This window comes from Microcaecilia unicolor, chromosome 2 (assembly GCF_901765095.1).
Source record: "Microcaecilia unicolor chromosome 2, aMicUni1.1, whole genome shotgun sequence".
Lineage (NCBI taxonomy): Eukaryota > Metazoa > Chordata > Amphibia > Gymnophiona > Siphonopidae > Microcaecilia > Microcaecilia unicolor.
In genome coordinates, this window is record NC_044032.1 from 549,977,874 (window position 1) to 550,001,652 (window position 23,779).

At 40.6% G+C, this 23,779-nt stretch overlaps 1 protein-coding gene across 1 annotated transcript in view; it reads right to left on the minus strand.

The window, feature by feature from the left end:
• The window catches only part of CORIN (corin, serine peptidase), a 346,959-nt gene that overhangs the window by 203,207 nt on the left and 119,973 nt on the right, over nucleotides 1-23,779 (minus strand). Inside the window, exon 4 of the mRNA XM_030191349.1 lies at nucleotides 9,300-9,510. Within this exon, the coding sequence (XP_030047209.1) occupies nucleotides 9,300-9,510 (211 nt within the window). The remainder of the gene's footprint in view (nucleotides 1-9,299; nucleotides 9,511-23,779) is intronic.

Sequence of the window (23,779 nt, forward strand, 5' to 3'; positions counted from 1 at the left end):
ATATTCAGAATCTTTAACAGCGCAACCATCCAGGTCATTTTTCAATGTAATGATGGTGCTGTTTAACTCGTCATAATTTTACCCGTTTTCTTATTACTTTATTATTTAACCAATAATATAAAACTTTTCTTTCCAACTTCTCAAATAGTAAACTTCAAGATAAATAATTATAACTTAGCTTTCAAGCAGCTGTATATAGCATTGATTCTCCAACTTCAAACCTCCGCCAACTTGGCCAGGTTTCGAATTTCTTCATCAGGGAAGAGGTTTGCGTTTCTTTTGGTTTGCTAAGAAGGAAACACAATCTATCAAAAAAATGTCCCCAAAACACTTAAAGTTACCTAATACCCACTCACTGTGAAATTACCGTCTTAGATATTGCTTCAACATCAAAATAAAATGGCTGCGGCGTCTCTTCTACCTCAGCACTTTAAATAACCACAGCTGAATAAAGTCCACCAATTGCAATGCAACCACATCATATCCGAACCCACCAATCATAAAGAAGGGGGTGGAAAAAGTCATATAGTCTCACAGGTATGAATCAAATTAAAGACCACCAGTCTATTTCAGAATTTAGTCCATAGGGATATAACGAATGCAGCTGAAAAATCCACCTTTGTTCTTTATAATTTAATAAAGATTCAGGATTACCACCTTCCCATCCTAGCTGAATGTAGTCTATAATTCGCCACCTAATATCTTCAATTTGATGATTTTTTTCTATCCAATGTTGGACTATAGGTGCAGTCAATACTTTATTTTTTATCCGTGACTTATGCTCATTCAGCCTGATTTTAATCGGTCGGCTTGATCTGCCTATATAGATCAAATGGCACGGGCATTCAATGATATATATACCATTATATGAATTGCAGTTAGTTCGAGCCCTCGCCACTATTGGTTGTGTAGATCTGGGAGGTGTCCAAGATGTTCCTTCGATCGTAAACTGACACCATTGACATGAATTACATTTAAAGTGTCCCAAACTCACAGGATCCGATACAATATAATCCAATCTCTTATAGGTCAGCATCTCACCTATCGTTTTCCCTCTTTTGAACGCACAGATCGGATGGTCTTCAAAGCAGGAATGTATCTGTAGCATTTTCCAATACCAATGTATACTTCTATTAATATTCGAGCTCAAAGTAGAGTATGGAATAACCAAAACCAATTTATCTTCTGCCTGTCGCACAGTGTATTGTAAAAGCCAGTCCCTGCAGGCATATTTTGCTCTACGATATGCCTTTTTAATAACTGTGATAGGATATCCTCTATTCAAAAATCGTGTTGTCATCTTATATGCTTGATCTTCAAACATCACCTCTTCAGAGCAAATTCTTTTAATTCTTAGGAACTGGCTAATTGGCAGACTGGCTTTAAGATGGTATGGATGAAAGCTTGAGAAGTGAAGCAAAGTATTGCGCATAGTAGGTTTCTGATACAAATTGGTACATAAATGTCCATGTTTTTTATATACCCAGACATCCAAAAATTCAATGCCTGTCAAATGTGACTTAGATGTAAATTTCAAATTACTTTGATAAGAATTTAATTTCACCATGAAGTTTTGCAGAGACTGAGGAGTTCCATTCCAGATGAAAAATATGTTGTCTAAAAAACGCTTCCAAAGAGAAATCTGTTGAAATTCTCCTGATGAGTAAATAAAGGAATCCTCAAACTTAGCTAGATACAGAGTTGCAATTGAGGGGGCTAAAGACGCCCCCATCGCCACACCTTGAATCTGTTCAAAAAACTCCTGTTGGAAAAAGAAGTAATTTTTTTCAATCACCAGTTTTGCTAATTGCATCAAAAAGTCTTTCGGGATGCGTTGAGGAGATGAACGCATATCCAATATATCCGCAATAATTTGTAAAGCTTCTCTCTGAGGAATCACAGTGTATAAAGAGGTGACATCCACCGTCACTAAAATGGAATCCTCAGTTACTTGGACAGTTTGCAAAGAGCGCAAAAAGTCAGTAGTGTCTTGAAGAAAAGAGGTAACTCTACTAGCCGCAGGTTTTAAAAAAACATCCAAAAACTTTGACAGAGGTTCAAGAACAGTATTACATAGAGCCACAATAGGGCGGCCAGGAGGATTATCGATATCTTTATGCACTTTTGGTAAAAAATAAATCCTAGGGATATTTGGGTATTCCTCCAAGAGGAAGCGAGCCTCCCTCGATGTTAATATTTGTCGTTCTACTGCCTCAGTGACTAGATTCTTAATAAGATTTTGCAAAAAAGAAGTAGGATCTGACGACAATCTTCTATAAGTCATTTCATCACCCAGTTGTCTTTGCCCTTCATAAAAATATTTTTGCTTGTCCCATATCGTGACAGCCCCTCCTTTGTCGGCTCGTACAATAAGTACTTCAGATTGATTTTGCAAAGATGTCAATGCCTCCCGCAATTCTCTAGATAAATTCTGAAATTTAAAACCTAATTTGTATTGATGTTCCATAATTTCTAATTCATGCAAAATGCATCTTTGAAATGCCACAATACTGGGATCCAAATTCTCATAAGGCATCCAAGTAGACTTTGGTTGGACTATCGAAATATCTGGAATACTCGGATGATCATGAAAAAAATTTTTTAAATGTAGTTTTCTGAAAAATTTATATAGCCCCACCCGTGTCTTAAATGGATCATATGACACAGTGGGGACAAACCCCAGACCAAGATGTAAAAGTTTATCCTGAGCAGATGTCAGATGCATAGATGATATATTTACAATCACTGATTCTGATTCGATCGGGCTCTGGTCTGATAATATCGTCCTGGACCAGGAGGATTGTTGTAATATTCCTGTTGTTGAAATCGCACCTGCCGGGGTTTCCTCCCTCGACTGAATGGACGTCGATTGTCTAAAAAAGACTGCGGTCCTTGTGAAGCAGCCACACGTGGTACAGATCTTCCTATACTATCCCCACTCGAATCACTATCTGAAGGAGGGCCACTAAACACTGTGTCTGGCCTGGTTTTCATAAATCGTTCGTTTTGCATCCAATAATAAACGTGATTAGTAGTATAGTCTTTCTCATCACGCTTAAATTTTTTAATCTTAAATTGCTTGATCGATTCTCGGGTGGATTTAAGTTTATCAGACATCTCTTGTTGAAGTTTTAAATAGTCATCTGGGGGGGTCTTCTGTTGAAGTTGTTCCGACATCTCCAACACTTTAGCTTTAAGATCCTGTTCCACTGATGCAGTAGTTTCTACTATCAGCAACATAAGATCTCTACTACATCTGTTTAGAATTGCATTCCATTTTTTAATAAAGTTTTCATCATAGGTAAATAGCGATGGTGCTTTTTGAATTCTTAATTCTCTAGGGATCATATGACTTTTAATATATTGCACCATTGTATCCCCGACAAAGGAGGGGCTGTCACGATATGGGACAAGCAAAAATATTTTTATGAAGGGCAAAGACAACTGGGTGATGAAATGACTTATAGAAGATTGTCGTCAGATCCTACTTCTTTTTTGCAAAATCTTATTAAGAATCTAGTCACTGAGGCAGTAGAACGACAAATATTAACATCAAGGGAGGCTCGCTTCCTCTTGGAGGAATACCCAAATATCCCTAGGATTTATTTTTTACTAAAAGTGCATAAAGATATCGATAATCCTCCTGGCCGCCCTATTGTGGCTCTATGTAATACTGTTCTTGAACCTCTGTCAAAGTTTTTGGATGTTTTTTTAAAACCTGCGGCTAGTAGAGTTACCTCTTTTCTTCAAGACACTACTGACTTTTTGCGCTCTTTGCAAACTGTCCAAGTAACTGAGGATTCCATTTTAGTGACGGTGGATGTCACCTCTTTATACACTGTGATTCCTCAGAGAGAAGCTTTACAAATTATTGCGGATATATTGGATATGCGTTCATCTCCTCAACGCATCCCGAAAGACTTTTTGATGCAATTAGCAAAACTGGTGATTGAAAAAAATTACTTCTTTTTCCAACAGGAGTTTTTTGAACAGATTCAAGGTGTGGCGATGGGGGCGTCTTTAGCCCCCTCAATTGCAACTCTGTATCTAGCTAAGTTTGAGGATTCCTTTATTTACTCATCAGGAGAATTTCAACAGATTTCTCTTTGGAAGCGTTTTTTAGACGACATATTTTTCATCTGGAATGGAACTCCTCAGTCTCTGCACAACTTCATGGTGAAATTAAATTCTTATCAAAGTAATTTGAAATTTACATCTAAGTCACATTTGACAGGCATTGAATTTTTGGATGTCTGGGTATATAAAAAACATGGACATTTATGTACCAATTTGTATCAGAAACCTACTATGCGCAATACTTTGCTTCACTTCTCAAGCTTTCATCCATACCATCTTAAAGCCAGTCTGCCAATTAGCCAGTTCCTAAGAATTAAAAGAATTTGCTCTGAAGAGGTGATGTTTGAAGATCAAGCATATAAGATGACAACACGATTTTTGAATAGAGGCTATCCTATCACAGTTATTAAAAAGGCATATCGTAGAGCAAAATATGCCTGCAGGGACTGGCTTTTACAATACACTGTGCGACAGGCAGAAGATAAATTGGTTTTCGTTATTCCATACTCTACTTTGAGCTCGAATATTAATAGAAGTATACATTGGTATTGGAAAATGCTACAGATACATTCCTGCTTTGAAGACCATCCGATCTGTGCGTTCAAAAGAGGGAAAACGATAGGTGAGATGCTGACCTATAAGAGATTGGATTATATTGTATCGGATCCTGTGAGTTTGGGACACTTTAAATGTAATTCATGTCAATGGTGTCAGTTTACGATCGAAGGAACATCTTGGACACCTCCCAGATCTACACAACCGATAGTGGCGAGGGCTCGAACTAACTGCAATTCATATAATGGTATATATATCATTGAATGCCCGTGCCATTTGATCTATATAGGCAGATCAAGCCGACCGATTAAAATCAGGCTGAATGAGCATAAGTCACGGATAAAAAATAAAGTATTGACTGCACCTATAGTCCAACATTGGATAGAAAAAAATCATCAAATTGAAGATATTAGGTGGCGAATTATAGACTACATTCAGCTAGGATGGGAAGGTGGTAATCCTGAATTTTTATTAAATTATAAAGAACAAAGGTGGATTTTTCAGCTGCATTCGTTATATCCCTATGGACTAAATTCTGAAATAGACTGGTGGTCTTTAATTTGATTCATACCTGTGAGACTATATGACTTTTTCCACCCCCTTCTTTATGATTGGTGGGTTCGGATATGATGTGGTTGCATTGCAATTGGTGGACTTTATTCAGCTGTGGTTATTTAAAGTGCTGAGGTAGAAGAGACGCCGCAGCCATTTTATTTTGATGTTGAAGCAATATCTAAGACGGTAATTTCACAGTGAGTGGGTATTAGGTAACTTTAAGTGTTTTGGGGACATTTTTTTGATAGATTGTGTTTCCTTCTTAGCAAACCAAAAGAAACGCAAACCTCTTCCCTGATGAAGAAATTCGAAATCTGGCCAAGTTGGCGGAGGTTTGAAGTTGGAGAATCAATGCTATATACAGCTGCTTGAAAGCTAAGTTATAATTATTTATCTTGAAGTTTACTATTTGAGAAGTTGGAAAGAAAAGTTTTATATTATTGGTTAAATAATAAAGTAATAAGAAAACGGGTAAAATTATGACGAGTTAAACAGCACCATCATTACATTGAAAAATGACCTGGATGGTTGCGCTGTTAAAGATTCTGAATATTCCCGATTAGCCAAAATGATGACTGTATAAATGAGCACACTGTGAAAGGATTGAGTTAGAAAAAGATGACTTAAATTTTAGGTGTTAGGGATACTCTGATTATTCAACTTTATAGAACAGCACTTAGCAAGATGCGTGCGTAAATCAAAACTGTTGCCAACTAATGCCAATAACTGATTGTTAGCACCCAATTACTGGTGCTAATTGGCTTGTTATTCAATTAAATTACATGTGCAAATTGGGGGTGTGCCCAAATTTATGCACAATTTTGAGTGCTATATGTAGAATCCAGTGGTATGCCATTTATGCCTGCTCGTCCAGAATAGCACTTCGCTGCTGTGTTGCCACTCGCATGCATGTACGCTTACAAGTGACATGTAAACGTGAGCATCCAGTGAAAGAATTACCTTTTAAATGTGTGCAAAGCCCCAATGAAATGAATGCACTTGATCCAACCCTTGATCTTCGTGTAAGAACTGTGGCTCTGCATTCCCTCTACTTCTCTCCTCACCCCTTTTCACTGGAACAATCTACCACCATATATTAAAAAAGCTACTTTCCTTGCAGTCTTCTGATGCAAACTCAAAGCATGTCTCTTCAAAATGGCCTCAACAAATGCCTCGGCCCTCTGTTTTGTGTCAGTTCATTCATCATCTGACTCTGGCATCCTAAATTCATGTCACAGTTGATTTATTTTGAGGTATCCTTGGTACACTACCACATAATGCTCGAAATGAACAAAATGGAAACTTCCAGTCTCAGAAGACAAGGTACCATCTGCCTAGTCAGGCAAAAGTGCCCACCTGGGATAAAAATCCATTTTAGAGGCAAGCGGGTCCAGAGTCCATACCTTGAAAGAGAGAGCATCCATTTTGTGCCAGGGATAGAGTAGTGACTGATGTCTGCAGATCCCTAAAGCAGGAGTGTTGGTTCTGTGATCTGTCACTAGAAAAGTCTTTTGAAGGTAAACCATATTCAGTACCTACATAGGCCCCAAACTGATTTGTCTAATCAGATAAGCAGCTCTGCCTACTTAAACAATAAATTCCAATGCACTTAACACAGGAGAGCTGTGCTGCATTCTAAACAATAACCTTGTGAAGACACTAATCATTCGTATTCCAAAGTCAGTGCTGGGGCCGGGGCCATTATACTGCACATTTTCCAATGCAGCAGCTAAAGTGACATACATACAAAATCTGACAAGATGCTGACTGAGCATACTGAATCCCTAGGCCTATCTCTGAATCACGTAGTGATCACTGAACAGCCAGTTCTGCCAAAAAAAAAAAAAAGCAATATACGTGAAAATTGTTCAGCTCCACATACAGGATTTGAATGCAAAGAAAGTATTTGTAAGTGCCTTCATCTGAGAATGTGTTGAGATCTCAAATGGCAGGTCTTTGGCTGTTTGAAAAGTCCTCAAGCAACACCAGTGTAGTTTATTAATAATGCCAACAGCTAGTGGGAGAATGCTGGGTCCCTGCCCTGGAGCCAGATGCCTTCACTTGGCTTCTGTTTTATTCTTTCATCATGTTGATAGTAAGTGGCTATATTCATCCAATGACCAGATTGCCCAGCTGAGACAAGTACTCCCATAGCACCTTACAAGAACTTTATTTAAAGGGCGATCTTTATCTTCCATGGTGTGCGTAAAATAGCCCAAACTATTGGATAAACCAACAATCAGTAGGATTCATCCTCCAATTTTGATACAATACTTGTTTTTGCATAATGATTTTTGTAAAAACATCTAGAATACTGAATAGGGATATGCACAAGCCAAACATTGAGGGGGGGGGGGGGTCAGTTTGTTGGGCCTGTTTTCCTGATTTTTGAACTTTTTTCACATCACTTCACACATTCATTTTAATAAGAAATATTAACATGCCTGAATTTAATCCTAATGTCCCAAACACTTTCCTGAAACTTCCTCATCAAGCTCACATCATAAATAATTTGCAAAACCACAATCAGCATTTAACATACCAAAGCTGATTTCCAGTATTAATTTGAGCATGCAATTTTTTTTTTTTAGGGATCCTCAGAATATCCTGCAGCACACACCATTTGAAATCCTCATTTCTTTACACTAATTGTGTGGCGCAAATCGTCATTGATCCACTGGAGTTTTTTTCCCCTTTCTTTTTAAGATGCTGTCTATCATCCTCAAAAAGCTTTTTTTTTGTAGCTAATCAAAAGTTACTCCAAGTGAATGGGGCTGTGTTGGAATTAATACAGGGCAGCCACTAGCGCAGCTTAGTAAATGGGGTGGGGGGGGGGGAGTCTATCTGTCAAGCTAACTGGGCACAAGTCTGAAGATGGGTTGGTGCCTCGTTAATTTCAAGATGACTGCACATACCTGGATTTTGAATACCAGAAGTCAAATATGGCCCAACGTTGAATATCCAACCTCAGTTCAGCCTGCTACGGTAAGCAACGTAAAAACCACTGACCACTGCCAGCTCAATATTGACCACATTCCATGTATTAGCAGCTGTTAAAAAGTTCTAACACACATCAAACATTTTTATTAAAACAAATGTGTGAAATGGACCAAAAATAAGGGACCTGTTTATTAAGCCATGCTATAGGCATGCTAACGTTTTTAGTGCACACTAAAGCTAGAGACACCCATATGGGTGTTTCTAGCATTAGCACGCACTAATTTTTAGCGCACACTAAAAATGCTGAAAGTTTGAAACTCTGAGAAAAAAGTGAAAAAGAGCTAAAGATGAACCAAAAACTTTTGCCCTGTGCACATCCCCTCTTACCCATATATGCAAAAGATGTTACTTATAGATTTGAAACAAGTATACCAGGAAAGACTGTATATTAAATTAAGAAACCATAAACCATTTAAGTATACAAAAACTGTCAATAAAGATGATGGAATAATTTCCTTTTCGAGGGGAACAAGTAGTTTCCACCATACACCTTTTCAGACTACCAGATCAGTCAGATCAAGGGCTGAAATTCAAAGCCTTTGGCATTTCTTTGATATTACTCAAGGATTTCCCCCCCCTCCCCCCCCGTTTTATATCTCTTCCCAATCTGTCTAGCCCAGTGACTGCAGTGACAGTCCTCCTTCCAGAACCCTGCAGTCATAAGCCTTAAATATGACCACTAATGATTACCATTATGCAATGACCAGGGCACCCTCTTCCCAGGGGCAGTGAAGCCTTCACAGTATAACCAACTTGGAACAGAAAACTTGGCCTGGGAATTGAACCCAGGTCTTCTGAGCAACTGGGTATCCTGTAGAGAAAATTTCAGATTAACAGCAGTACTGAACAGGCCCAGACCATGTTCATATGCTTATTCTTACTCATGGCATTAACCAGCATAAATCATACAGTAATACTATGTCTGTCTTCTAGGCCAAGCATCTCTACAAGTGTTAGCTCCTGTAGCAAGTTTGGCAGCCTTTCAAAGGTCAGCTTTGATTAGTAGGTTTTGAAAAATAAAGGTTCAGTGTTGTTGTGTTCTGATTAGATATTCAGGACTCAAGTCTGCCATGACTGGTTCTAATCATAAACTGATTTTGGTTCCCAAATACCTGTCACCACCATCACTGATGCACTCGGGAAGAGCCAGGCTACAACCAAACAGCATGATGTGTTGATAGCAGCTGAGGCGGTTGAGATAACTGAAGAACTTGAGAAACCTGTCTATTTCAATACTTTTGACAATGGAAGGAGAGGGCGTTCGAGTGGTGTGGTTATACGGCAGCATGTGGCATTGGCTGTAGGTGACATTGATGCAAGCACCTGTGAAATTAAAACAGTCACATTTAAGATACATGAACAAATCACAATTGTCACACAGCACCAGTCAAATTATCTTCTAAAATGAGTTAGGAACAAATCAAATGTACTCTACGGATGATAAACAGGTCCTGACCTCAGATTTAGATATAGGCCTTCTTAGGGCAATTTTCTAAGGGTTTAGAAGCCTAATTTTCAAAGTTAGGGCCCGAATTGGTCCTTTGAAAACTGATTAAGGCTGAATTGCCCTAGGTATCTAAATTTAGGGCTTTTTTTACAAAGCCGCTGACTGCAAAGAAGCCCATTAATTTCTTATGGGCTTCTTTGCATTCAGCTCACGCTAATCAGTAGTGCTATTTTGTAAAAGAAGCCTCAAATTGAGGGTAGCATGCACATATGCAAAAACTACCATGAGGAACCTAAGCGTGCCCCACGCTAGTGCATTTTAACCTGTGGTAATCACGCGTTAGTGCTTACCGCAGCTTAGTAAAAGGGTCTCTAAATCTAGGCAGAACTAAGTTTAAATACACAGTTTTAGGTTTCTTTAATTTAGGTGATTTTCAGTTCATAAACTAACAACTGAAGGGCCTCATTTACTAACAGTGTTTTAATGAGCACTAATGTGAGTTATGTGGTTAATAAGTAACTAGCTCCCATCCTGAATAATGGTGCTTGTATTTAATAACATATAACTTGCATTAACACAAGTTACCACAGGTTCATAAATGAGGCTGTAGCTTTGGCTAAAAACAGGTGCCTAAATTTAGGACCTCTCGATTGTCCTTTCAAAACTAACTGGCCAGGAACATTTTAGTGCCTAACCACAGATATTCAGTGGGAGATAACTGGTTATCTCCCGCTGAATATCTGGCTATATCAAATGACTTAGCCAGTTATGCGCTGATGATCAGCGCCAAAACTGGCTATCTTCAGCAGTTAAAATAGGCCACATAAATAGCAGGCCTAGGTTTAACTGCTAAGCACAAAGGCGCAGGAGGGCCAACATGTGAGTAGTGTGCGCCCAATCGACATGGCTGCCGGGGTAGCATGTGCACCCAGTGGTAATTCTGAGTTTGGCACATGGTGAATCCCATGGTAGAAAATAATTTTTTTATCATGGGGAGCGTTCCTGGCAGTAACCAGCAGCATAACCACATTGGCATGCACATTGTGTGGGTAGCACATGAGCCCATATTTATTTATTTAGATTTACTCACACCTTTTTCAGTAGTAGCTCAGGGTGAGTTACATTCAGGTACACTGGATATTTCTCTGTCCCAGGAGGACTCACAATCTAAGTTTGTACCTGAGGCAATGGAAGATTAAGTGACTTGCCCAAGATCACAAGGAGCAGCAGTGGGATTTGAACCGGCCACCTCTGGATTGCAAGACTGGTGCTATAACCACTAGGCCACTCCTCCACTCCGTACCACTAGGTCAATGGGTGGTGGTAAGGGCTTAGGCTGTAAATAGGTGCACTAGTTTTAATACTAGCACAGACCCATTTCCCAGTCCATTAAAAAAATACTTTTCCCCAGCCTTGGTAAAAAATGATCCAGTATGCACCTAAAAGATGCACCCACACTACCAGAGGCCACTTTTTACCACAGCTTTGTAAAAGGACCCCTTAACTGGTTAAATCTGAATATTGGCTTAACTGATTAAGTTTCCACAGTCAAAAAAGAAACTAGATATTCAATGCCAGTCGCCAGAAATGGTCTGGCATTGACTATCTGGGTTTAATGCCAGCGGCAAACAGCAAAAGCGCTGCCTACCACCAACTGAATATTGGAGGTCAGTTTTTAGGGTTTCAAAAATTGTAAATTTAGATTTTTTATCAGGGATGTGCATAATAAATATTCAGGGGTGAAGCTATCAATTTGGGCTACTGTTAAGATGGGTTATTTTACCACAAGTTGTGCTATTTTAGTACAGGGACTCATTGCATAAAATGAGACTGAGCTAAAATAGAATGACTTGGGGTAAAATAATCTGTCTTAATGGTAGCCCACATTGATAACTTCTCCCCTAATCTACATACAGATAATTGGGAGAGAACTCCTTGCAATCGGCCAAATAAAGTATCTCAATCAATTAGTGCAATCATAGGTTCCAAGATTTAACAGTCCATTTCAAGATCCCTTATATATAATCTTTTTTATAGTCAAATAATCAACACCAAATAAAACAAATTGATGTATCAAACATATTAAGTCATCACTATAATAGCTTTAATCTTGATGTCTTCACATTTTTTAATAAGTCCACTTTTCCTGATAGTCAGCCACAATTACCAAGAAAAAGCAACACTGGGTCTTCAAGAAAGAGACAATGGCAGTCCTTTATTGTGAAAAAGACCCGACACGGGCCGTGTTTTGGCGCACAAGCACCTGCCTCAGGGGTCAAAGTGTGCCTTCACAATATATGAGCAGGAATGTTCAGACAGTCTGAGTAAATTGCCAGCTACCATTGAGCGTTTGTTCAATCCTACCAGACGCTATCTGTGTGAAAGCTGCCAATAACTAATATTGTCAGGGAGCCTAGTTTCCCTTTCAGGGGTGAGAGAGGGGGACAGTAACCACTGGGGAATTCATGAGGGGTTAGGCCTTAATCCCTCTAGCAGTCTGCTACTCAATCAGGGCACCTTTTTATACCCTTGACATGATTGAATCAGGTCTATCTTAGAATGCCTTTCTTTTATGACTTGCACATTTCTTCATGTTCTATTATCGCTGTTGGACGTCCTAAATTTGGGCCTTCCCCCTAAACACACACATAACACATCTCATAGGTACATAAGTAGTGCCATACTGGGAAAGACCAAAGGTCCATCTAGCCCAGCATCCTGTCACCGACAGTGGCCAATCCAGGTCAAGGGCACCTGGCACGCTCCCCAAACGTAAAAACATTCCAGACAAGTTATACCTACAGTGTAAGACGTCCAAATTCTCATATATTCAGCACCACTGTCCATAGAAGTGGAGGTGCTGAATCTGAATGGACAATGATCACCACCACTTCTATGGACAGCAACGATATTTAGACCCTATCCATACAGTTTTTATGCTATCTTAAGAACATAAAAATAGCCATACTGGGTCAGACCAATGGTCCATCTAGCCCAGTATCCTGTTTCCAACAGTGGCCAATCCAGGTCACAAGTACCTGACAGAAGCTCAAAAAGTAGAAACATTTCATGCTACCAATCCCAAGGCAAGTAGTGGCTTCTCCATGTCTGTCTCAATAGCAGACCATGTGACTTTTCCTCCAGGAACTTGTCCAAACCTTTTTTAAACCCAGATAAGCTAACTGCTATTACAACATCCTCTGGCAACGAGTTCTAGTGCTTAACTATTTGTTGAATGAAAAAATATTTCCTCCTATTTGTTTTAAAAGTATTTCCATGTAACTTCATCGAGTATCCCCTAGTCTTTGTACTTTTTTGAAAGAGTAAAAAATTGATTCACCTCTACTTGTTCTACACAGTGGTTTGTAGAGCTCAATCATATCTCCCCTCAGCTGTCTCTTTTCCAAGCTGAAGAGCCCTAGTTGCTTTTAGCCTTTCCTCATATTTATCAATCGATCTAATCTATAGGTTATAAAATTCATGATTGCACTGTATTCTTCTTGTTATTAAAATGTTTTCATTTAAATTACCTGTATAACTGATAGTATCGGGTTTTGATACTATATGTTCTATGTAATTTGAAGTGGTTATCAAATGTTTCTGTTCATTGTAAGCCACATAGGACCTGAACTTGTCTGGGATTATGTGAGACATAAATGTCATAAATAAATAAGTACATAAATTTTGGTGGCTCCTCTTTGAATCTTTTCTAATCCCGCTACATCTTTTTTGAGATACGGTAACCAGAACTGAACACAATACTTTCCTATATAGATAGGGGCAATTCTATAAAGGTTGCCAAAATTTGGGTGCCAAAATGCAGGACCCTGGGCATAAATTCTATACTGGCATCTGGGCACCCAGATTCCATTATAGCAAAGAGTGTAAGTCAGCATTTGTGTGCTGTCCCTTATATCCTATAAGGGTAAGGTATTTGATATACTGACTTTCTGTAGTATGATGAAAGCAGATTACATTTATTATGTGCAGGTACCTTTCTCTGTCCCTAGTGGGCTCTCAATCTAAGTATTGTACCCGCAACAATAGAGGGTTAGGTGAGTTGCTCAGAGTCACAAGGACCCACAGTGGAAATCAAACCCAGTTTCCCAGGTTCTTAGCCCACTGCACTAACCACTAGGCTACTCCTCCATTCTAGTACAAGACAGGTGTAAATATGAGCAAGTAGCTTAAAATAGTCTATAAGTTATGGGGCTGCTAGCCACTTAAATTGCTTCTTTGGGCTAACAAATCATTTTCAGCGGCACTTAACCATTAACCCCGCTGAAAATAACCGTTTAGAACCAAACTCAAAACTGGCTATTTGGGGGGCATTCTGGGGCAGTTAAGTGCTGATATTTAGAATTTAACTGGCCAGGTTAACTGCATAAAAGTCAGTCCTATCTTTGGGGGTCTTTTACTAAAGCTTAGCTTGAGTTAACTGCAGCAGGGCCCATAGGAATAAAATGGGCTCTGCTGCAGATAACTTGAGCTAAGCTTTAGTAAAAGACTCCGTTTAGGCGGTAACCCATACCTGGTTAAGTGCTGAGTATTGCACTTAACTAGCTATGCGTTAGCTGGCTCCGCAAACCCAGAAATTTTAATTCCAAGGCCCAGACATGGCCTGGAATTGAATTTACAAGTTTACTGCCAGCAGTGGTCAGCAAAATGCTGCTCACTGCTGACTGAATATTGGGCCCTTTTTGCCTAAGTGTGGGACCTGCCAATGCCCCACCCATATGTACGCTCCCTTGCTGTTGGAGTGCTATGCACGTTGCATGCTAACCTTGTAGAATAGTGCTTAAACCTGTGAATGTAACCTTTATCTGCTGGTGTTCAATAATCTTAGCGTGTAAATGGCGCTCACATTTAGGCGCTCATATTACAGAATGAGGAGGATAGTGGCTAAATAGAGCTACTCCATTGCTCAAACAGATACACTGGCTGCCAATCAAAGCAAGAGTGAGGAGGAGCCTAGTGATTAGTGCAGTGGACTTTGATCTTGGGGAACTGGGTTCAATTCCCACTGCAGCGCCTTGTGACTCTGGGCAAGTCACTTAACCTTCCATTGCCCCAGGTACAAATAAGTACCTGTATATACTATGTAAACTGCTTTGAATGTAGTTGCAAACACTACAGAAAGGTGGTATATCAAGTCCCATTACATTATCTTTTGCTGTAAACTTTCTCTTTCCTTTCCCTTTCATTCCTGTTTTTATTTTTGTTTTAGTTGCTTCCTGCACTGGCTGGCTGAAAGGGGGCTGCCTGTTCCCTGCTGTGCCTTTTATACCCTTCCCGCCCCTCCTCTTTGTCCCTGTCCCTCACCTTCTTAACCCTTTCCTTCCTTTTACCTGCCCTCTTCCCTGACTCAATCTCTGTCTATCCCTTCTTTCTTTTGCCCCTCCCCCTTCCTTCCTCTGTTCCCCTGGCCTTCTGCCGTTTGTGTACGGCATTCCCTTAAAAGGGGTCTGCCTTCTTCTATTTCATTGTTTGTTTCCGTATTTTATATTATGATTGTTAATTTGTAAGTCCTCCTGATATTATATTATGATGTAAGATGGTATATAAAGTCCAGTAATAAACAAAAACATAAGCGGGAGAAGCAGCAGCACACAGTCCTGCTTCCAGTTTTCCAGCAGAGAATCTTGGAGATAGTAAGGCAAGGTCAGCCTCCTGTCTCCAAGAGTTTGAGAAAGGAGCTGAAGAAAGAGGAAGCAAGCCTCCTTTTTTTTTTTGAGTCCCTGTGGTAGAAGCAGAGAGTCATATAGTGAAGTCCCTGTAGTACTGCTTATGGCATTTCGTAAGAGCAATATCTCCAGATGGGTTCAGTTCTTTTAAATTTACTGCTAACGCTCACTGTAGTGCTTGCATCCTGCCAAAAAGAGCTTCCCTCTGGAGTTCCTAATATGTAACATATATAGAAACCTTTCCAGGTGTGCTTGAAAATTCCTTTTCATCAAGTCTGTGGCATAGGTAGCTGTCCCTGAGGGATCTAGCAGTGAAGTGGAGAATAGCTTCATTCTGAGAGAGTAAACCTCTCATTTTGGAATTATCATAAGTCATCGTCACTAATTGGTCACATGATCCCTTCCCACTCTCTTCCATGCACTTTTTGAATGTTATACAGTTGTGGATGCTGATTTATTTCAAAATAGTGAGTTGCTCATTCATTCCAATGCCCCATCAGGCCAAACCTCCTCCTAAGATCCACTGGAACTGAAATAATGCTCCATTTTACAATGGATGATGCAATGTACATATAATGCGCTGCCTAACAGCATGATCAAGCTTAACTTTTGAATCTGTTGTGTTTGAAAATTGAAATGTTTTATGTACCTTTGAAAGATCCTTCTGTAATACTAAATGTCTATTTTCTTATATATTTCCATCATTCATGATGTATTGTAAGCCACATTGAGCCTGCAAAGAGGTGGGAAAATGTGGGATACAAATGCAATAAATAAATTATGCATGCAGCTTTATAGTATCTCACTTTAAAGTAAGGACCATTGTTGAAAATTTACCCCATAATATCTGCATCGCATAAGATATCAAGCCACTCAGCCTTAGCATAAATAGAAATAACCACTCATGCAAGGTGAGATACTGATGTATACCTTGGAGTGATCAGTTTGATGGTCTCAAGGTACTGATACAGTATTATAAGGTAGTAGCCAGAGAGATACATTGGGAGAGACATAACCAGTAAAAACAAATAGTGACAATATATCTGTTCAGGTCATCGGTGAGACTTCACCTAAAATACTGAGTCAAATTTTGGAGGCTGTTCCTACAAATGGATAGAGGTAGAATGGAGAAGGTCCAGAAAGGGCTACAGAAATAATACATCAAAAGTCATGTGAGATGAGACTTTATAACTGAAATATATATACTTACAAGAGAGACATGGAGGGGCATAATTGAACAAAAACGTCTATCTCCATGGGCGTTTATCTCCGAGAACGGGTCCATGAAGGGGCGGACCGAACCGTATTTTCGGAAAAAATAGACGTCCATGTTTTATTCAACAATTTGTGAGCTGAGCGTTTTTGTTTTTCAGTGATAATGGAAAATGAAAGCGCCCAGCTAAAAAACGAATAAATCCAAGGCATTTGTTCGTGGGAGGGGCCAGGATTCGTAGTGCACTGGTCCCCCTCACATGCCAGGACACCAACCGGGCACCCTAGGGGGCACTTTTACAAAAACAAAAAAAAAGGTAAAAGAGCTCCCATGTGCATAGCACCCTTCCCTTGGGTGTTGAGCCCCCCAAATCCCCCTCAAAACCCACCGCCCACAAGTCTACACCATTACTATAGCCCTAAGGGGTGAAGGGGGCACCTACATGTGGGTACAGTGGGTTTGGGGGCGGTTCGGAGGGCTCCCATTTACCAGCACAAGTGTAACAGGTGGGGGGGGATGGGCCTGGGTCCACCTGCCTGAAGTCCACTGCACCCCCTAATAACTGCTCCAGTGACCTGCATACTGCTGCCAGGGAGGTGGGTATGACATTTGAGGGTGAAAATAAAAAGTTGTGAAATGGCATATTTTGTGGTGGGAGGGGGTTTGTGACCACTGGGGGATTAAGGGGAGGTCATCCCTGATTCCCTCCAGTGGTCATCTGGTCATTTAGGGCACTTTTTGGGGCCTTATTCGTGGAAAAACAGGGTCCAGGAAAAGTGCCCTAAATTCTAGCTAAAAACACATATTTTATTTCCATTATCGGTGAAAGGCGCCCATCTCTGATCGGCCGATAACCACGCCCCAGTTCCGCCTTCACCACGCCTTTGACACGCCCCCCATCAACTTTGTCCGCATCCGCAACGGAGTGCAGTTGAAAACGTCCAAATTCGGCTTTCGATTATACCGCTTTATTCGTTTTTGTGAGATAAACGTCTATCTCCCGATTTGGGTCGCAATATAGGCGTTTTTCTTTTTCAATTATAAGCTGGATAGGGGTATAACATACACTATTGAATACTTCAGATAAATATAACATACAAGGAGCAGTGAAAGAGTAGTCTTGGGGTTAGAGCTGATAATTAAGAGTTCAAATCCCATATCTCCCACTGATGGTGCTTGTAACTTTGGACAAATCATGCCACCCTCCAGTGCCGCAGGTATAAACAAAGGGGTCCTTTTACTACGCCGCGTAAGCGTCTACACATGCCCAACATATGCCAAAATGGAGTTACCGCCCGACTACCGTGTGGCTCTTGTGGTAATTTCATTTTTGGCACGTATCTGATACGGGCATCTGAAAAATATTTTTTATTTTCGGATGCAGGTAATGGACATGAACCAAGTGGCATTTGATACGCGTAGGCCATTACCACCTGGATTCTTTACCGCTAGGTCAATGGCTGGTGGTAAGGTCTCAGACCCAAAATGGACGCGCAGCAATTTTGATTTTGTCGCATGTCCATTTTCAATAGAAACTTTTAAAAGGCCTTTTTCACAGGTGCGCTGAAAAATGGATTGGTGCATGCCCAAAACCCGCGCCTACACTACCGCAAGCCATTTTTCAGCGCACCTTTGTAAAAGGACCCCTTAGATTACATGTCTTCTGAGCAACAGAGAAATGCCTGCTGTACCCAAATGTAGTTCACTTTGAGTTATCATTGAAAAGCAAAAGAGCTAAAAAAAAAATGTATAACCACATGAACCTACATTTTCTTTTTCAGAGAAAAGAATACTCAGATCTGTCTCATGAATATTCATGGTGGATATCCTGAAAACCTGACTGGATGGGGTGCCTCCAGGACCAGGTTTCAGAACCAATGCCATATCCTCTTCTCCCCAATTCAATTATAACTAAACAATAAATTACATAGATCCCTTTCATGTCATATCTGTTATTCTCCTTCCAAGTTCCCTAAAAGGTTTTGCTTATTTGAACAAAAGAATTACCACCCCCCCCCCCCCCCCCCCCCCCCCCCATTTCTACTTGCTTTTTGAATACTATTTTTAGTTTAGCAAGATAAGTAAAAAGAGTTGAGATCCTTCTGTTTCTTTAATGTTTCTTCCCCCTTCCTTCTTTCTTTAAATAAATGTTTCAGAGAATTATATGAAAAGGATGGGGGAAGGGAGGTGAAAGAGCTTGCTGTGTCAGGAGTCAGAATATTTCACACCATTCACTGTAGAGTTGAAACTGCTAATAAAGGACCTGTAAAATATATCTGAACTTTGAAACTAGGTTTAGCCCTGTCACTGCAGTACCATTGTGTAATACTTCACTACGGCATATGCACCTCCTGGGACCAAGAAGTGTCATACAATGAATATTTATATGGTATTTCCAACATCTGTACACTTAAAGCGTCAGACATCAATGCATTCATGCTCATTCATACTTGTACAATGGGGGTCATTTTCAAGTCTTTTTGCATATTATTTGTGCTGGAATAGGCACTTATAAAATTGCCCGAGGGTATACACATGTAAAAGTCCATCTGGTCAATTTTCAGACAGTGGTGGTCAGCAATATTTTACATGCTGACCGCCATGGGCAGAATTAGCGCAACCTGCAACACCCTCACATAGATCTCTCAATTCCATGTAAGCCAGTTTGGTAACATAAATGTCTGTGTTGTCTGATGCTGCTACAGAGCCCAATATCTTGGCTAGTGTCATTTCTGGGGGGGGGGGGGGGGGGTTTAGGCAGGGGGCGGAACAAGAAAAACTCGGAGGTTAAGTGGTGGCCTGTCCTAATCCCTCCAGTGGAGCACTGCACAAAACACTTTTCTAAAACCTAGATGTCCGGGGTAGTAGATGTAAGTCCCATTGTTGATCTTTTTGGACATAAATGGGAACACATGTTTATTTTTCACCCTGCCCTAGTCTCATCCAAACACACCAAAGGCTTTTAGATGTGTAACATCAGGAGACTGATCCTTGCAACTAAAAATGTGCGCATAAATTTTAATTAATGCCAATGGTACTGCTAATGTACCTCTGCTCGGAGGGTACACCTGGAGGATTACAGGAAGTTGTACCTAAGTGGAATATCATATAGAAAACTTGGGCTGGAGACCAGAGTTTTCCTGAGAGGAGTGGAGGGATCCTTCACAACTGGGAAAGACCAAAGATCCATCAAGCCCAGCAACCTGTTTCCAACAGTGGCCAATCCAGGTCACAAATACCTGGCAAGATCCCAAAAAAGTACAAAATATTCTATACTGCTTATCCCAGAAATAGTGGATTTTCCCCAAGTCCATTTAAAAATGGTCTATGGACTTTTCCTTTAGGAAGCCGTCCAAACCTTTTTTAAACTCCACTAAGCTAACCACCTTTATCACATTCTCTGGCAACAAATTCCAGAGTTTAATTACATGTTGAGTGAAGAAACAATTCTCCAATTCATTTTAAATTTACTACATTGTAACTTCATCGCATGCCCCCTAGTCCTAGTATTTTTGGAAAGCGTAAACAGACGCTTCACATCTACCCGTTCCACTCCACTCATTATTTTATAGACCTCTATCATATCTCCCCTTGGCCGCCTTTTCTCCAAGCTGAAGAGTGCTAGCTGCTTTAGCCTTTCCTCATAGGGAAGTCGTCCCATCCCCTTTATCATTTTCGCCGCCCTTCTCTGCACCTTTTCTAATTCCACTATATCTTTTTTGAGATACGGCGACCAGAATTGAACACAATATTCGAGGTGCGGTTGCACCATGGTGTGATATAAAGGCATTATAACATCCTCATTTTTGTTTTCCATTCCTTACCTAATAATACCTAACATTCTATTTGCTTTCTTAGCCGCAGCAGCACACTGAGCAGAAGGTTTCAACATATCATCAATGACGACATCTAGATCCCTTTCTTGGTCTGTGACTCCTAATGTGGAACCTTGCATGACGTAGCTATAATCTGGGTTCCTATTTCCCACATGCGAAAAGAGAGATACCGGATAGGAGGGGAGAGATTAGTAAGCTCGACCTAGGAGACAGACCTTGGGGTGTTGGTGTCAGAGGATCTGAAGGTGAAGAAACAATGCAACAAGGTGATGGCTGTGGCCAGAAGGATGCTAGGCTGCGTAGAGAGGGGTATAACCAGCAGAAGAAAGGAGGTGTTGATGCCACTCTACAAGTCATTGGTGAGGCCCCATTTGGAGTATTGTGTTCAGTTTTGGAGGTCGTATCTTGCTAAAGATGTAAAAAGACTGGAAGCGGTGCAAAGAAAAGCTACAAAAATGGTATGGGATTTGCATTGCAAAACTGTACGAGGACAGACTTGCTGACCTGAACATGTATACCTTAGAGGAAAGGAGAAACAGGGGTGATATGATACAGACGTTCAAATATTTGAAAGGTATTAATCTGCATACAAACCTTTTCCGGAGACAGGAAGGTGGTAGAACTAGAGGACATGAATTGAGGTTGAAGGGGGACAGACTCAGGACTAATGTCAGGAAGTATTTTTTCACGGAGAGGGTGGTGGATATGTGGAATACCCTCCCTCGGGAGGTGGTGGAGATGAAAACGGTAATGGAATTCAAACATGCGTAGGGTAAACACAAAGGAATCCTGTTTAGAAGGAATGGTTCTGTGGAATCTTAGCAGAAATTGGGTGGCGACGCCGGTAATGGGAAACAAAACGGGAGCTCGGCAGACTTCTACTGTCTACGCCCTGATTGTGACTGAATAGATAGGGATGGTCTGGAGTGTAAATTTTAAGGGGCTTCGAAGTTAACTTCAGAACTTAGTACAAGAACAGTACTGGGCAGACTTCTACAGTCTGTGCCCTGAGAAAGGCAAGGACAAATCAAACTCGGGTATACATATAAAGTATCATATACCATGTAAAATGAGTTTATCATGTTGGGCAGACTGGATGGACCATACAGGTCTTTATCTGCCATCATTTACTATGTTACTATGCATCACTTTGCACTTGCTCACATTAGATGTCATCTGCCATTTAGACGCCCAGTCTCCCAGTCTCGTAAGGTCCTCTTGTAATTTTTCACAATCCTCCTGCGATTTAACAACTTTGAATAACTTTGTGTCATCAGCAAATTTAATTACCTCACTAATTACTCCCATCTCTAGGTCATTTATAAATATGTTAAAAAGCAGCGGTCCCAGCACAGACCGCTGGGTAACCCCACTAACTACCCTTCTCCATTGAGAATAATGACCATTTAACCCCACTATCTGTTTTCTATCTTCTAACCAGTATTTAATTCACAATAGAACACTACCTCCTATCCCATGACTCTCTATTTTCCTCTGGAGTCTTTCATGAGGTACTTTGCCAAACGCCTTCTGAAAATCCAGATACACAATATCAACCGGCTCACCTTTATCCACATGTTTGTTCTCCCCTTCAAAGAAATGTAGTAGATTGGTGAGGCAAGGTTTCTCTTCACTAAATCCATGTTGACTTTGAGGGGCATAATTGAACATCGCCGGTGAAATAGATCGCCGGCGATCTATTTTGGCGGCTGCGCAACAGCTGGCCGGAACCGTATTATCGAAAAAGATGGCCGGCCATCTCTTTTTTCGATAATACGGTTTAGCCCGGCCAAATGCCAGAGTTCACCGGGTTTGAGATGGCCGGTTTTGTTTTTCAGCGATAATGGAAAAAATGCCGGCCATCTCAAACCCGGCGAAATCCAAGGCATTTGGTCGTGGGAGGAGCCAGCATTTGTAATGAACTGGTCCCCCTCACATGCGGGGGGCACCCTAGGGGGCACTTCTAAAAATGTTTAAAAAATACAAAAAAAGGTCCCAGTTGCATAGCTCCCTTACCTTGGGTGCTGAGCCCCCCAAATCCCCCCCAAACCCACTTCCCACAACTCTACACAATTACCATAGCCCTTATTGGTGAAGGGGGGCACCTACATGTGGGTACAGTTCATTTTTCAGTTCTATCAGTACTCTGGGATGAATACCATCCGGTCCAGGAGATTTGCTACTCTTCAGTTTGTAGAACTGCCCCATTACATCCTCCAGGTTTACAGAGAATTCATTAAGTTTCTCCGACTCACCAGCTTCGAATACCATTTCTGGCACCGGTATTCCACCCAAATCTTCCTCGGTGAAGACCAAAGCAAAGAATTAATTTAATCTCTCCGCTACGGCTTTGTCTTCCTGATCACCCCTTTTACTCCTCGGTCATCTAGCGATCCAACCGATTCTTTTGCCAGCTTTCTGCTTTTAATATACCTAAAAAAAAGTTTTATTAGATCCTGCAGTGCCTGCTAGAGTCTATCTGTTAATGCTGTGGTACAAAGTTTTTAAAACTAAGGGGAAAAGACTATGGAGCTTAGTTGATAAAATTTGCTTTTTTATATTTTTATTTTGCCCATCACTAACCTACAATTCCTCCTTTAAACTCCAATCTTTAAGTTCCCAAAGCACAAAGCAAAATAGTGTTCACTTATCAGAGAAATGTCCTCTTCTCTCAGAACTTCTCAGAAAGTAGTTAGGGCTCTTCAGATTGGAGAAAAGATGGTTGAGGGGAGATATGATAGAGGTCTATAAAATAATGAGTGGAGTGGAACAGGTAGACATGAATCATCTGTTTAATCTTTCCAAAATAGGGGGCACACGATAAAGCTACAAAGTAGTAAATTTAAAACAAATCGGAGAAAATGTTTCTTCACTCAACATATAATTAAACTCTGAAATTCATTGCTAGAGAATGTGGTAAATGTGGTTAGCTTAGCGGGGTTTAAAAAAAGTTTGGACAACTTCCTAAAGGAAATAGACCATTATTAAAATAGACTTAGGGAAAATCCATTGCTTATTTCTGGTATAAGCAGCATAAAATGTATTATACTTTCTTGGGATCTTGCTGGGTATTTGTGACCTGGATTGGCCACTGTTGGAAACAGGATGCTGGACTTTATGGACCTTTGGTCTGTCCTAGTATTGCAATACTTATGTACCCTTCCCATGCTTTGCCCATGTGAATTGACCCCCCTTGCATTTACACACTATAGCAGTATTTCCCAAACCTGATCACTGGAGGCACCCCAGCCAGTCAGGGTTTTGGGATATCCACAATGAATATTCATGAGACAGATTTGCATTTACTGCTCTACGGGTCCCACATTCCTGTGTCTGTCTTGTCTGTCTGTCTGTCTGCCTACCTGCCTGTCTCCCTCCCTACTACAGTACCTTAAGTGATCTCTACAGGCCT